General features: G+C 38.0%; 1 protein-coding gene across 8 annotated transcripts in view; it reads right to left on the reverse strand.

The window, feature by feature from the left end:
* Window positions 1-16828, reverse strand: part of Erc1 (ELKS/RAB6-interacting/CAST family member 1) — a 337373-nt gene that overhangs the window by 154822 nt on the left and 165723 nt on the right. For all 8 annotated transcript variants that reach the window (XM_059258486.1, XM_059258485.1, XM_059258483.1 and 5 more), the window contains one exon: window positions 3492-3652. In XM_059258486.1, coding sequence (XP_059114469.1) covers window positions 3492-3652 — 161 coding nt within the window. The remainder of the gene's footprint in view (window positions 1-3491; window positions 3653-16828) is intronic.

The following is a 16828-nucleotide window of genomic DNA, read 5'->3' on the forward strand; positions in this document are numbered from 1 at the left end:
CAAAAAGGGGTAATAAAGACCCCCAGAGATAGCTAGCACAATGTTTCGTTAACTTTAAATTAATGCTAATGAGAAAACAACAGAGCCGGGTGGTGGTGGCGCACGCCTTTAATCCCAGCACTCGGGAGGCAGAGCCAGGCGGATCTCTGTGAGTTCGAGGCCAGCCTGGGCTACCAAGTGAGTTAGTTCCAGGAAAGGCACAAAGCTACACAGAGAAACCCTGTCTCGAAACCCCCCCCCCCAAAAAAAAAAAAGAAAAAGAAAAGAAAAGAACGACAGCTGGGGAGAGACATTGGATAATGGAAAAAACTCAATTAAATCAGCCTGTATACTTTAAAGATTTTTTGACCATGGAATGGAAACCAGGAGATGTGTTACATTGGGGAAAGAGGTTTTGCTTTTGTTTCCACAGGAAAAGAAAAGCTATGGATACCATTAAGACTGATAAAGATTAGATTCGAACAGGAGAAAACTCTTGATTAGGAAAGGCAATAGTTCATCAACTGCATGGCCATTCCATCTAAATTAACTTATAAGATTGACAGATGTCTTTCATTTGATCAGATATAACCTGCCAAATAAATGGGAAACCCCCCCCCATTGGGGCAGGGTTTTCTTTTGTCTTTCCAGGAGAATAAAAACATCTAACTAAAGAATCTGAAGACCACTGAAAAAATAAGATATCTGAAGAAGGACAAATCATCCAGAGAAAATGTCCCAAGAAAGGAGTAAATATGGTATAACACATTTCCAACAGAAAAAAATTTCATAAATCATCCAAAATGTTTGTTTCTACTGTTCTCTACAGATATATAAGGCAAATGTCTTTTTGTAGCCCCAACTCAATTAAAATTTAAAGCTGGCTTTGGAGTTTGAGCATCACTCTTTCCTCTAAACCCAGGCATACTTGATAGAGGAAAATTCAAGGTCTCTGTCTTATGTCAGAAGAGCTACATGGTATGAGGCAGAAGAAAACCAAAATCAAGAGACTATCCTATTGCCACTAATCTCATAACCCTTTGGTCTCGACACTTTAAAACTTTTCTTAAGGTACAACTTATTATCTCAAAATATATATGATACACACATACACACACACACATACACACACACACACACACACACAAACACACATATATATTTCAACCTTTTGTTGTAATATAGAGTACTAACTAATTCTGGAAATAGGCTTCATCTAGCTTCCTATACATGATTTTGAGCTTGCGTAGGAACTAGGAACTAAGTTTGTATATCCTGCATGTATTTAATAGATTGTGGTCCTTTAACCTCTTCAAGATCTGCTGTATATGACATTTAAAATGTTTACGTTTTCTACAGTTAACTGTGACCATTCCTAACATCGATCTTTGAAGTCTCCAACAGGATGATGGGGCCCTATAACAACGATTCCACCTGGATTGTGGTAATGCCACTAAGCTGACAAACACCACTCAGAGATCAGCTTTGAACTACAAGCTGCTCAGGACAATTTGAAGACAGTTAGCTAAGATGGTCCAGCCTTGTAGACTACTCCAGCCAGAACTTCAGATAAGCCTTGCACTTTCCCATCACACTGAGACTGGACAACAGCTAGCTCTCCAGGGACTTGATCTTTATCTCAATTTTTTTCTGGGTCCCCTAAAGATGCCACTGCACTCACAGCAGAAAGTAAATTTAAGAACATGATGTCCATATTCCCAAGAAGTAGGGTGGGTGGTTTTTGGTCCTTTGATGGATGTTTCTCATCATTTAGGGGGGTTGGTTACAAGTTGTTATTGATCATGGTCAGGGAGGAAACTAAAAGGAAATTAGATTCAGGGATCTCATTCTGAAAGAAAAGGGGAGGATATAGAAATCACAGGATAAAAGGGTAGATTATTGAATCTATTTTTAAACTAAAAAAGCGAACTACTAGTCTCAAATATTTTACACTGGTATAGATTTTTATATATTGATAAAAATTTAAGGTTAATTTTGTTATACTGTATATATGTTTCTACTCTTATTTAAGATATTTTGTATACTGATAAAAATTTAAGGTTACTTTTGTTATATTATATCTTTCTATTTCTTGTTTAAGGTATTGTACCTATGCAGCTCATTTAAAAATATAATGTAAAGTTCTATTCCTTGAAAGCTATTTAGGAAAATGAAGAAATACATGTTAGCAGTTAGTCATGTATAGATCAAACTTATAGTCATGTTAGGTATGTTTTCAAGGTCAAACACAGACATTTTAATTAGATAGATGGTCTTCAAACATTTCAGAGACCTACAGAATCTAGACTTTAAACATGTTTTAATAACATACATATGGCTTTTCACCACAGACACATCTGCTCCATGTATTCACAATGGATCACAGTTCAAAGCAACATAAAAGAGACATGAACAGCTTAAACTGCTAGTGGTGGGAAATAACTTATTTTAGTTAAGAGAGACTGGGTATTGAAGTAGATAGAGACGATGATAGGCCAGGAATAATCACGTGACAGAAAATAGAGCAGTATCAGAGAGGAGGGACCAGTGAGTAAGATGACAGAGGAAAGAAGCCGGAATGAATACAGACAACTTAGTGTGACATTGTGCACAGTGTAAAGACAGCACCGAAAACGTGGGTTTGGCAGAACAGTGGAGTGCTATACATGGGGTGATAACTATTCATTGTAATTGAAACAGTACTACCCCTGGATTTCAAGAGACATAAGAGACATATTTGTTTTTAACAAGAGTTCACAGAGTATACACAGAACAATTGGAATGTATTAGCAGACAGAGATTTCAATCTCAGGAACCTATATGATTTCCTCAAGAAGGAAAATGACATACAGCTTTGCTGAAAGTGACAATTTTCTAAAAATTGGTGTCTGATGTGGCAAAATATTAATTATCAAATCAATGGTAAGGCTATGGAAATTATATTATTCTACTTTTATATACATTTGGAAATGCTTGCAGTGATTTCCTTAATAAAAAAAAAATACATTGTGTGTGTATGCATGTGTGCCTAAGCACATGTGTGAAAAGTGAGGAGACAATTTTGTGAAACTGGTTCTCCTTCCACATTTACACGAGTTCAGGGACTGAATTCAGATCATCAGGCTTCACAAAGTCCCTTTACGGGGGAGGCCACTTTGTGATCCTAGAATAAGAACTTTTTAAGATGTCTAAGATTCGAGGTGGTAATAAGACAGGAGAAGCAATAGCCTCTTCCCAGCTGACTGGAACTTTGCAGATGAATTTAAATATTGCAGGGAACAATTCAAAAATATACATGTTATAACACTCTAAAATTAGGTGCAAAAGAAGAAAAAACAATTTGGTTTGAGGTAGGATTTGTGCTATGCTTGACAAAATTGGTTCTAGAAGGGAGAAATCAGCTGGCAGTATAATCAGGCTAAGTGTAACAGGGTAATGCAGAAAGATACAAGAACAAATGAGCTGAGGCATTTCAACTAAGCAGAGGCCAAAGCACAATGGTGTGGACTTACTTCATCTCCAGAACTTCCTCTAAGTGCTTCCTTCTCTCTGCCCGGAGATTGGTGAGATGTGTCTCCTTCTCTGCCAGGGACTGCTGTGTGGAGGACAGCTTAGCTTTCATGGACTCCAGCTCCTGCTTCACCTTCTCCATGGCCATCAACAGCTCTTCCACCTACGGCACATAAAGAAGAAAAGCAGAACACCATGGTCAAAAACAGAGAGTGCGGCTAGGCCATGGGCAACTCCTGGGCTGATAAAATGGAAGACACACATGATCATTTTGAAATTTCTAAACTGTTTCTGATTATGTATATATCAAGAATAAATGTGGGTAGAGATTTATCTCTGGGGTAAAGGGCTTATCCAAGACTGTCAGTTCGGGCCCCAACAAACAACAACAATAACAATAATCCATCCCATACTTTGTAGCTGAAGTTTTCTCTGGTCCTGCCCAGCTCCACAGACCCTGCAGATGCTTATAAAATAATCATTCAGAAGCTTATATTAATTAAAACTTCTCGGCCATTAGCTCAGGCCTGCCACTGACTAGCTCTTACATTTAAACTCAGCCCACTTCTGTTAATCTATATGTTGTCATGTGTTCTGTGCCTTTACCTGTGTGCCATTTACATGCTGCTCCCTGAATGGCGGGTTGGCATCTACTGACTCAGCCTTCCCCTTCCCAGAATTCTCCTTTTCTGTTTATTCCGCTTATACTTCCTGCCTGGCTACTGGCCAATCAGCATTTTATTTATCAACCAATCAGAGCAACACATTCACAGGATACAGAGCAATATCCACAGCACTTCCCCTTTTCTTTTTTTTCCCAAAAGGAAGGTTTTAACTTTATCTTCTTTTTGGCAAAAATAGCCATTTGGGCAAGAAACTGTTCTTGCCTGGACTACTTGACAAAATGTTGTATCGACTGGACATGCAGGACCCATAGGAAGGTGACCACTGAACTTTACAAGGCAAAATGGTCCTTTGGGCTCCTGCTTTGCAGAAGAAACTGTCAGACATTCTACAGGACACAAAGAAAAGTGACTGAGAGACTAGACCTATAGGCTGAAGATGGATGCCCCAACATTACAGAGGAACTCTGGATGACTGTCCAGGCAGGCAGCTGTCTCTGTCATTTCCAGAGTTTTGGAAGTTGCTTACAATGCTCTTCCTGCTTACTTAGGCAATATTGTATCCTTCTGAGGTCTTTGATGTAGTTGAAGACTAGTTAAAATTTTCCTTGGTTATGATAAAAGATAAATTAGATATAAAACTTTAGACTCATAAATATAGGATAGATAGAATATTTTCTTTAATTTTGCCAAATACAAATAGACTAGAAATTATAACTGTAATTTTTGCTTGATTACTGTTTTGTTATATGTAATTTTACTATGTTAAAGTTAAACCCTTCCTTTTTGATTAGACAGAAAAGGGGAGGTGCTGTGGGATGATCTGTATGCTGTGAATGTATTGCTCTGATTGGTTGATAAATAAAATGCTGATTGGCCAGTAGCCAGGCAGGAAGTATAGGCGGGATAAACAGACAAGGAGAATTCTGAGAAGTGGAAGGCTGAGTCAGCAGACACTAGCCTGCCATCCAGAGAGCAGCATGTAATGGCACACAGGTAAAGCCACAGAAAATGTGGCAACATATAAATTAACAGAAATGGGTTAGTTTAAATATAAGAGCTAGTCAGGGATAGGCCTGAGCTAATGGCCAAATGGTTTTAATTAATATAGCCTCTGTGTGTTTACTTGGGTCTGAGTGGCTGTAGACCATGTGTGACACAGGAAAACTTTCAGTTACAATACTCTAATGTAATAAGAAATATTTAAGAGTGGGGAGGAATGGAGAGAGAATAGGCCCAGCAAGGTGGCTCGGCTGATAAAGTACTTGTTACATAACCCTAATGATGCCCAGGTGGCCTGAGTTCAATCCCCTCAATCCATATAAAGGTCAAAGGAGAGACCTAACTCTATAAAGTTGTCTGTCTTCTGACCTCCACAGGTGGCATGTGTGTACTCCCTGAATCACACATACACTACCCCACCACAAATAAAAAAGTAAAAAATAAAGCGCAAAATAATAACAATTACTTATAGAAAGATCTTATGAAATAAAGGACAACTTGAGTAAAAGAGGCAGTACACATAGTAGTTTTTATACATCTGAATTAAGTTCTATTGTTTACACCATTAAAGAGTTTTGTTTTTTTATTTTTTTTAAAGCCAGGTGGTAGTGGTGCACAGCTTTAATCCCAGTGCTCAGGAGGCAGAGCCAGGTGGATCTCTGTGAGTTCGCAGCCAGCCTGGTCTACAGAGTGAGTCCCAGAATCGGCACCAAAACTACACAGAGAAACCCTGTCTTGAAAAACAAACAAACAAATAAATAAATAAATAAATAAATGAGAGAGTTCTTTCCTTTTTTGTAAATCAAAAAATATATGATCAGATAAAAGAGGAACAATGCTTTAAAAAGATCTGGGCAAGGAGAAGCCTTGATAGAAATAGATCTGAAACAAACAAAAGACATGTGCAAGGCAACAAAAATATGGAATGCTAAAATACAGAGAAAGGAAGAAACAGAGAGGAAAGTCTTGTACCTCATAAGCCATTTTCACTCATTCTGGTTATTCAAATTTGAATTACTTCAATAAAAACTTTACTGAGGAAAGCATGCTATCACCAAACAGTGATCTCACAAGTAAGCACAGAGCACCAAAGTTTATATTATATTACTATCTCTCATCATGCTGATGACTAATCTTTTCAAAAGTAGAAGAGGATAGAGAGAGGCAGGGATTCTGTCATTCACTCATTCCTACACAAACCAATTTTTTGTGCTAAAACTGAGAGCTGTGTGGGGACAGGCCTACGGTAAGCACACCAGAGTTGTTCACAGGTTCCTTCAGGTGAGTGCCTGGTACCTAACCACATCTGCTGCTCAACAGCAATTAAAGCATGTTTGCATTTGGATACCTGCATTACTTTTATATCTTCCTATGAGCTCAAAATGATCCTTGCCCTAATGGTTGGATCTCCTTGGGCACATATTCACATCTGCAAATTGTACATGAATATATATTACCCTCAGCTTTCTGGGAACCACTGATAAGAGTTACCTCCATTCTATCCATTTAGGTTATGTAAACCTTTCTAAAATTGAGTAAACATGTTATAAGGAGACTCTTACACTAACCACAAAATCAATAGTGAATGAATGTGCACCATGTATAGGTATTCTAACACAGGAAGAGCAAGATGTATTTGTTCTATTAGCATTTGTTGCCTTGCCTAAACAGATTTCCAAAGTCTCCCTGGCATCCTGTATTGCACCATTCCATATCAGTTTCTTATATACCCTAGAAAGAGTTTATACATGCTTTTTTTATATGTATGTAAACAGTCAAGTCCTCCTTTCCCTACACAAAAGGAAGCTACATATATCCTTTTGCAGTTAAACAATTTTTGGTCTGCCTTTTATGGAAGTGCAAAATACAGGAAGATACACAATAAATGTAGAGCTTGAAAAATCTATTCAAAGTCAATGCATCTTGTTAGCACGCAGATTAATAAACAGAACACTGTCAGCAACTCAGAAAATTCCTCTATATCCCTTTCCAGATAAAAAGTAGCCTAGCATTCTGTTTTTCCAAACTTGATTATTTTGCCTGCTTAACTTTGCAAATAGAATCATATAGCATATAATTATCTGGCTTTTTCTAAGATCCATCCATACCGATGGTATGATTATAGTGCCATAATTTTCCTAACTGCATATTTTACTTTGTGAAAACACAAAGACATATTCTATGATGCTTTGATAGGGAATACTTAAATTGAGGAGATCTTACTAAACATAGCTTTTTGTTTGTTTTTGTTTAGTTTTGTTTTTTTCCAGAGAGGGTTTCTCTGCTGTAGCTTTGGTTGTCCAGAAAATTACTCTGTAAACCAGGCTGGCCCAAACATGGGAGATCCGCCTGCCTCTGCCTCCCAAGTGCTGGAAACCACTAACCAACAATAAATGTGTTCTTATTTCTTATATGTTTAGAGTGTTTTGTGCCCTGCATAAGAGTCTGTCTACATTAAAGTCTTAAGATTATTCTATTTTTACAAACTCTTGATTATACATGTTTAGATTTATAAATCACATACGCTGATTTCTGCATACACTGCAATGGTCAAAATTAACTTTATGACTATATGTATCTAATTTACTTAATGCCATCAACAGCACAAAAATTAAGGTCATGGTTTAAAAATATTCCCATCTAATTTTAGACAAGATAAGAAATTAAGTTAAGAATAACTACATAAGGTAGGGAAAAAATAGTCCTTCACTGTACACAATTACCTTCAAATTTCAGAAATGAGAAATGTGAAATGTTTTGTTTGACATAAAGACCAGACCCTATGTATATTTTCCAGAATAACAGCAAAACAGACATCTATCCCTTCTCCATGATTCTGCTTTTTGTAGTATCAGTTACCTGTAGTCTGAAATTATCTACTGGAAAATTCCAGAAATAAACAATTGAAACTTTTTAATCATGCACTAGTCTAAGTAGTGTGATGAAATCTCACAACCCTCCTCTCTCCAGCTGGCTGTGAATTACTTATTATTTGTGTCTGCTGTCAGCCTTCAAGTCACTCAGCAGCAGCCTCCGGGATCAACCCACTGACTCGCTCTTACAGTGTTTATGTTCAAGTAATATTTATTTTTACTTAATAATGGCTCTAAAGTGCAAAGTGATGCTGACAAAGAATAGTGTTCTCTTTCAAGGAAAAGTACAGCAAGAAAGGCTGAGAAAGAGGCCGTATCCACATAATTTCTAATACAGTGTGTAGTTCTAATGATTTTATTACTGTTATGTTCTTACTGTGCCTAACAAATAAATTAAACTTTACTGTATGTATCCAGTATGGTTTGCAGTTCAGACATCCTTAGAGACAAGTTTAGAATGTATCCCCCACATGTAGAAAACTAACATACCTACCACTAAACAGCTTAAGTGCAGTTATTTCACTGTATCCCCATAAAGTTTTTAAAAAACAAAAATCAGTATTCTTAATTTGTATTATTTCTTTCCTGCCTGCCCCTTTTTTTGGAGACAGTTTGATGTCAGCCTGAAATATCACTATGTAACTAAGGCTGGGCTTAAACTACTCATCTTCCTGTGCGTGTGCATGTACACACAAAACACACATACACACACATTTAAACTCCTAATCTTCCTGTGCGTGTGCATGTACACAAACACACACACACACACACATACACACACACACACACACACACACGTCAACCTGTGGGACTTGGTTCTCTCCTTCTACCTTATAGGTTTCAGGGACTAAACTTAGTTTGTCAGGCTTGCCAGCAATCTCTTTTACCTGCTAGGTCGTCTTGCCAGCCCACCTACATTGCTTTTTAAACTCCATGCATGTATTTCAACATATATCACTGCCTATTTTTATCAGTTTATAAATTTGATAAATGGAACCTTCTGGCTTTGTTTCATCCATCATGCTCTTTTTTTTTTCCCCAAAAGGGAAATTGTGAGTTTATATCCTAGAATCAAGAACAAAATAGCTATGCATTACATCACATGCACTAAAAGCGATGACAGCCAAGAAGTGTGTCAACTGTAGTTTACTACTAAAGGACAGGCTCCATGGGGCACGAGGGTGGGGGTAGGGAGGCGGGACACAAGAATAACTGATTCCAGGTTTGGGGTGAGAAATGTACAAATGATCTTTGGTGCTAGAAAGCAAGGAAAATAAGAACTGGAGAAAAATAACATCTACCACCTAAAACCAAGAGAAGCTTAGGAGGGAAGAGGAGAGGGACAGAGGAGACTAAATTACAGAGAAAAGAGAACTTAACTGGAAAACCAAACATGAAGACTGAGACTCCTCAAAACTGGACTTTATCTAAAGAATGCAAGGTTGGCTTAACATATAACTATCAAACAATGTAACATACCATGTTAACAAAATGCAGTACAAAATACATAATCATCTCAATAGATTTTTGAAAAGTATGACAATTTCTAACAGTTTCAGGATAAAAACAACTTAAAATTTAAGACTAGGCCAGGTGTGGCGCACGCCTTTAATCTCAGCACTCGGGAGGCAGAGCCAGGCGGATCTCTGTGAGTTTGAGGCCAGCCTGGTCTCCAAAGCGAGTTCCAGGAAAGGCGCAAAGCTACATAGAGAAACCCTGCCTCGAAAAAAACCAAAAATAAAATAAATAAATAAATAAATAAAATAAAAATCTAAGACTAGAACTTGTTCAGTTGACAAAGGCAAATGAAAGATGATGAAAGACTAAATGTGTTCCCCTCTAAGACTGGAATGCTTTCTCTCATCCTTTGACTCCACACTGGAATGGAGGTGACTGACAGAAAGAGCAGAGTAAGCTACAGGCAATAAATGGCTGCTGAGACAGAGTCAGCCTTCTCCAAGGATGGGTCCCCTGATAGGTATCTGATCCCAAGTAGTAAGTCCTAAAAATATGTACACAGGAGCAACACTAAAAGAACTCATCAGGTTTTATTTCTAAATTTATATGTATGCCTGCATGTATAAAAGAGTAATAATGAATAAAAGGTTATAAATTTATGGGAAGAGCTGGAAGGAGGGGGAAAGGGAAATGGTGTAAATACAGTACTTATGTATGAAATTCTCAAAAAGGAAATTAATTAAAACATTAAAAGTTACCCACATGAAGACAAGCAAGATGGCTCAGCAAGTAAGGGTGCTTGCACACAAGCTGATAACCTTGGTTGGATCCCATACACAAGGGGAAGGAGAGAAAAGACTCCATAGACCTCCACACATGCAGCCACACATCTCCCAACCCGAACCAAACACACAAACACATGTTTAAATAGTTATCCACATGGGAAAGGAGAACACGAAAATATCTCTAGTTAAAGAAGACATAGTTATAGAAAGGAAAATCTAAGGAATTCATGAAAAAAATCAGTTATAACCAATGAATACAGTGATGCTACTGGACTCAAGATTAACACACAACCAATTATATGTTCATATAGAGTAATGAAACTTAAATGATTTAATTTAAAACAGCATAAAAGAGAGTGAAATGTACAGCTACACATTTCACAAAAGAAACATAAAATGTATTACAAAAGCTATAAATAGCTTGAAAGAAATTGATGATGATTTAAATGAGGAGACATTCAACTTCATGAAACAAAAGACCTAATACTGCTCAGATGACAAAACTGTAAATTGACTTACAACTTCTATAAAATATTTATGGAAACATTACATGTTTTTATTTTTTTGCAGAAATTGGTAAGCTGATCCTCAAATTCATACAAAAATAAAAGAGTCAGAATAGGCAAAATCATCTTGAAAAAGCCAAAAACTGTCAGATGATTCACAGTTCTTGACTTCAAGGTGCACTAAGAGGATTCATGGTTGGTACTGACAGAATGATGAACAAGTCAATCCAGAAAAGGAAACAAGAGACCAAAGATAAATGCTTTTATGGTCAACTGATTTGTTGTTTTATTTGTTTTGTTTTAACATGAGTACTACTAAGGCAAGTCACAGAAGATAGAAAATTCTTTGGACTAGTACTTGGACAAAATTCCTAGTGCTCTACAGCTGTAATTTCCCATGCCATGAACCTTGACAAGATGATATCCCATGTCCTGCACAATCTGCAATACTTTCTTGATTTACTTGGTAGTTTTTTTACAGTGTCACATAATGTGTTCCTCCCAACTTCAAGTCTCCTATAAATGGTAAAACCTGAAGATTTTCATAGATTGGGGTTTGACTTTTTGTTCATTCTTGACAGCATGCCATCACAAGTATATCATGCAATACCTATCATATCATAAGCAGATACATATAGCTCATTATTGCAATATAGTTTCTCAATTATCTTTTAGGAACTTCCTCCATTATCTTCTTAAAAAAATAATTGATTTTTGAGGGGAACATATGCCACAGGGCATGTGTGGACTTCGGAGGACAGTCTGGGAAGCCAGTTCTCTCCTTACACCATGAGTCAGGGAGCAAACTCAGGCCATCACACTCGGAAGCAAGTGCCTTTACCACTTGAGCATATCCAGGGCCCATGTACAATTATCTTAATACTAATCTATGAGGATAAAGATATTTTAGTTATTTAAGGACCACCTATGTAGTTTCTTCTTTGGAATTCCAAGTCTAATTTATCCCTAACTGCATGTTTTTGTTATTTTTTAAAGTTTCACGGAGCTACACACATACCAATCTCATCTCCTAGTTCAGAGCTTATCTATTACTTTTGTCTTTCATTTTTTGATAAAGTATATGAACATAATTTATCAAGCACTTATTCTAAGATTTGTGACTATAATCTGTTTAAGAAATCTTTTCTTTACACAAATTCACATAATATTTCCTACTTGGCATCACTGGAAGATTGAATTAGTGGTCCCAATTATCCGGTCCTCTATAGGAATAGTGCACAGTATACCTACACTCTTACCATGGCCTCCTGGCATACAGAAGACCTTGATTTTGGCTAGCATACTTGAGTTGCCTTGAGCAATGAATTGTTAGCTGATGTGACACAGGCTGAGACTAATCATGGCTCTGCCAAATGAACAATCTTCAAAGTAACTGCTGACCTTAGTTATGTCCTCAAATGAGCCATGTTCCCATTAAGTTTTCTCAGACACCAATATAAATCTCTAGACTTGATATTTGTGGGAAAGTTTTAATTTTCTTTCTTTTTCTTTTTTTCAGGTTTTCTTTCTCCTATTGAACAAACTTTGCCAAGTACTATTTTGCTTGGCATTGATAATTTACTCTAAATGTTCAAATTACTGGCAAAAACATCTATCGTTTTAACTCTGCAGGACCAGTAGTTACAAAGTGCAAGCATTCTAAATATCATCCACTGGGTACCCTTCCTTCCTTCCCAGCTCACAGAAATACTTGTGTGCTTTGTGGGCTGCTTTTTTGAAAAAGCAGGGTTAGAAGGTTTGCTGCCTATTTGCTATTCCTCCTTGGGTTATGCAAGATTCTTTCTTTCTTATTGTCAAATAAAGCTCAAGATTAAAGCCTAAAGCCATACTCTTTTACCTTATCTTGCTGACTCATAAATGTGTATTTAACCGACCCTCTTCAACTGTTATTTGGATATTGTTTTCCTAACATCTAGTCTACCATGTTGAATGACAAGTTCTACTTGAGTTCAGAACTTTCACTTCTTGAGTTTCCTGCATTAGTAAAGTACAATTTTCTTAGAGAATGCCTAAAATTTCCCACTCATCTCAGTGCTAGTTTTATAAGGTATTCCTGCCTCTGATCATACATATATCCAAGAAAGTCTAAATTTTTTTCCTTAGGGTTTTTTTTGTTGTTGTTTGTTTGTTTGTTTTGTTTTTCGAGACAGGGTTTCTCTGTATAGTTTTGGTGCCTTTCCTGGAACTCACTCTGTAGCCCAGGCTGGCCTTGAACTCACAGAGATCCGCCCGTCGCTGCCTCCCGAGTGCTAGGATTAAAGGTGTGCACCACCACCGCCCGGCTTCTTAGGTTTATTTATTTAATGTGTATGACTGTTTTGCCTGCATGTCTGTATGTGTACCATGTGTGTGCCTGGTGACAGAAGAGGTGAGAAATGGGCGTCAGATCTACCAGAATTGAAATTATAGATAGTTGTGTGCCACCATGTAGGTGCTGATAACTAAACCTGAATCCTCCATGAAAGCAGCAAATGCTCTTAAATGCTGAGCCATCACTCCAGCACCTCCAAATAAGCTGTAATGCATTTTTATGCACAATGCAAGAATAATACCCATAAACCAGGAGTTCCAGCTAATCACTTGATTTGCTCCCTGGCAAAGAGCCAGTGCTCTTAACCTCTGAGCCATCTTTCCAGCCCCCAAATTATCCTGTTTTCTGTTTCCTTTCTGCAATCCAAGAGAACATATTCAGCTGGCAAACCTGGCTATCTAGCACCTATGACACAATGGTCACAATGGTTGTTCGACCATACTGAGTCACTGTCACTGAGAAACGAAAGTATGACAGCTAAGGAAAAGAAGAGACAAATTTTATGCTAAACAATTAAGAAATTCTCCATTACTTTAAATGTGCTTCAGGTCACAGCACAATTTTTGAAAGGCAGAAGTTTTAAGATAAACATTCAAAAAGCCCTGTCAGAACTGAGATTTAAGCATATAACCTAACTGTCTACAGTAAAATTAGGGAGAAAGCTCAGGTCTGATAGTATGTGATGCCAGCAGTACCAGATGTTTTACTTAAATCACAAGCTAATAAACTTTACACAAAACAAAAAAGGAGAAAATTATGACTCAACCACAGACTATTTTCCTTAAGAAAGCAAAGCAATGGGGACCTTCTAGTGCTAGCAAAGTCTGCATCTTGTTTCCCATCATTCTCTGCTCCACAACGAACAGCAAAGGACACTTTGTAATTTTATGCAGAATTTTGGTAGGACCTCCTCAAAAGAATAAATCTGTTTAAAAAAAAAAAAAAGAAAATGACTAGAAGAAAAAAGGAGTGGTAAGAAACAAAACCAAAGTGAAAGATAACCCTCAAGATTATCTAAACAGCTAAGTAGTCACAATGAAAAACAGCCACATGAGAAGTCGGTTAGTTTTCTTGGCTCTAACAAAATTCTAGACTAAGACTCAATCTGCAACCACACATGGTGGTACAGACCTTTAATCCCAACACCTAGAGACAGAGGCAGAAGGATCTCTGTGAGTTTGAGGCTAGCTTGGTCTACACAGAAAGTTCCAGGCCATCTAGGACTATATACATACACATCCTGTCTTCAAAAAAATTCAACGTTTTATAATTTTTTGGGAGGAAGACAAAAATACATAGTTCAAAGCTGAGAAACATTTCTGATATATTTAGAAAAGACAGACACAGATAAACACAGAGACACAGATACACACAGGTATGCACACACACAAACACACACATAGAAACACTCACACACAGATATATACACACACACATTAGGTTTCCTATAATTGATATTATTGAGGATATTAATTTACAGTTCTTAATAGAGCTTTAGCTTTAGGCTACTATTTACACTATAAAATATTTTCCCAGTATTTCTTCTTGCTAGTGCATGATACTTCTTTAACAGAACAATATTATATTATTTGACTGCTCTGAAAGGCCTTGTTCCCAATCTGTCATATGTATTGTCTTATTAAAATTCAGAGTAATCCTATGAAGTATGTATTATTATTATCATTATTATAACTTTTGTGGAATAAAAAGGTTCAGAGACTAACGTTCTTTGCCAGAGGAAGCAAAGCTGATTTCCACACGACTCCATCTTATTCCCAGTTAGCTTGTTCTACTAAAATGCATCAGCACTCATGGGAAGCACTCTCCAAATCTACTGACCTATTGGTGGGCTTATTTCCATGCCTAACAAGGCATCTTTCTTCCATTATTCTCCTGCCCACCAAAATATTTAACTCCTACCAAGTGCCAGATATGCATCAGAGACTATTTCTATACTGTGTGCTACAGTCACCAACTATAAAACTTAATTGTAAACCAAGAATATGTTCTACAATAAAGCACAAGATACCATGAGAATGTACAGCACCAGGCCCTGGTGTTATCCCAAGTCCTAGATAAAACTTTCTCCAGACAGACCAGTTGGGGAGAATGAAGCATTACAGCTGTCCCCTGTGTGCAGCAGCAGTGTGACAAGAAAGCACACTCTGATGAAGTTAAATTATCAAAATAGTAGAAGCTCCAGAACAAAGGAAATAAGGATGCCAGGGTGACAACAGAGGGAAGAAGAGACAAAGAAGGATCTTGGCCTGTGTTAAGAGAGTTCACCTTTATCTGTGATGTTAACAGGAGGGTAACAAAGGGATCTACTTAGAAGAACAAGGATTTAAAACTTAATTATAAGAATGGTAGGCAAGAAACTGAAGCAGATAGAAGAGAAGTGAAAGCAAGACTAATGGACTGATATGAAGCAAAACTCGCCAGTGAACTGCAGTCAGAAGGGAGTGAGAAAGTGGCACATCAGGAACACAAGGCAGGACACACTGTGATGAGAGCAAGATGCTTTAACGGTAATGGTGAAGGCAGCCTAGATGAAAGCAAGGTTTAGCAGCCAGGCAGTGGTGGTGCATGCCTTTAATCCCAGCACTCGGGAGGCAGAGGCAGGCAAATCTCTGTGAGTTCAAGGCCAGCCTGGTCTACAGACCGAGATCCAGGACAGGCACCAAAACTACACGGCGAAACCCTGTCTTGGAAAAACAAACAAACAAACAAACAAACAAAAAAAATCAAGGTTTAGAATGCCTGGACTGGGATGAAGAAATACACTGGGAGCAAAAGCCAGTGGCCAAGAAACTGAGAAAACAAAGTTAAAGATGGTTATGACACAGATATTTACATTAAGTCTTCAAGGAAAACTTTCAAGTTACACCTGAATGCCATGAACCTTGAAGAAGGCAGGCTTTTCTTAAGAATGTGATAAGAGCTTGAAGGTCAATAGGAACAAAACACATAAGAATCCTATAACAAACAGCCAAGGTCAAGAACAAACACTTCACATTAAAGAAGGTTAAGATGTGTGTCAGGGCCTGGCCCAGGGTAGCAGGTCAATGAGCAGCTGTTGAAAATGAAAAAAAATGAACCTCCTCCAGGGTGCCTGGTCCAATTGTCATCAGAGAGACATCATCCAGCAACAAATGGAGGCATATGCAGAGACCCACAGCCAAACATTAGGCAGAGTTTGGAAATCCTGAAGAGGAGGAGGAGAAAGGAGTGTAGGAGCCAGAGGGTTCAAGGATACCATGAGAAGGCTCACATAACTAACCTGGGCTCACAGGGGCTGCAGAGGCTGAACCAACAACCAGGGAGCCTGCATGAGACTGACCTAGGCACTCTGCATGTTACAGTTGTGAAGCTTGGTCCTCTTTGGGACTCCTAACAGTGGGAACAGGGGCTGTCCCTGACTCTTTTACAGGCTTTTGGAACCCTATTCCTCATACTGGGTCTCCTTGCCAAGCCTTTAATACATGGGGAGGTGCTTAGTCTTACTGCAACTGCAACTTGATGTTTTGTTAATATTCATGGGAGATCTGCCCTTTCCTAGACAGAGATGGAAGAGAAGAAGATTGGGGGTGGGGGTGGGGTGGGGGGGAATGGCGGAGAGGGACTGGAAGGGGAGCATGGGGGAAGGTTGTGGCCAGGATGTAAAATAAATAGATGAATTTAAAAAAAAAAAAAAAGAAAGAAAATGAAAAAATCATGCTGAAGTACTTATGAAGTCTAATGACACAGAGGGCGAACATAG

This window comes from Peromyscus eremicus, chromosome 3 (genome assembly GCF_949786415.1).
Source record: "Peromyscus eremicus chromosome 3, PerEre_H2_v1, whole genome shotgun sequence".
NCBI lineage: Eukaryota > Metazoa > Chordata > Mammalia > Rodentia > Cricetidae > Peromyscus > Peromyscus eremicus.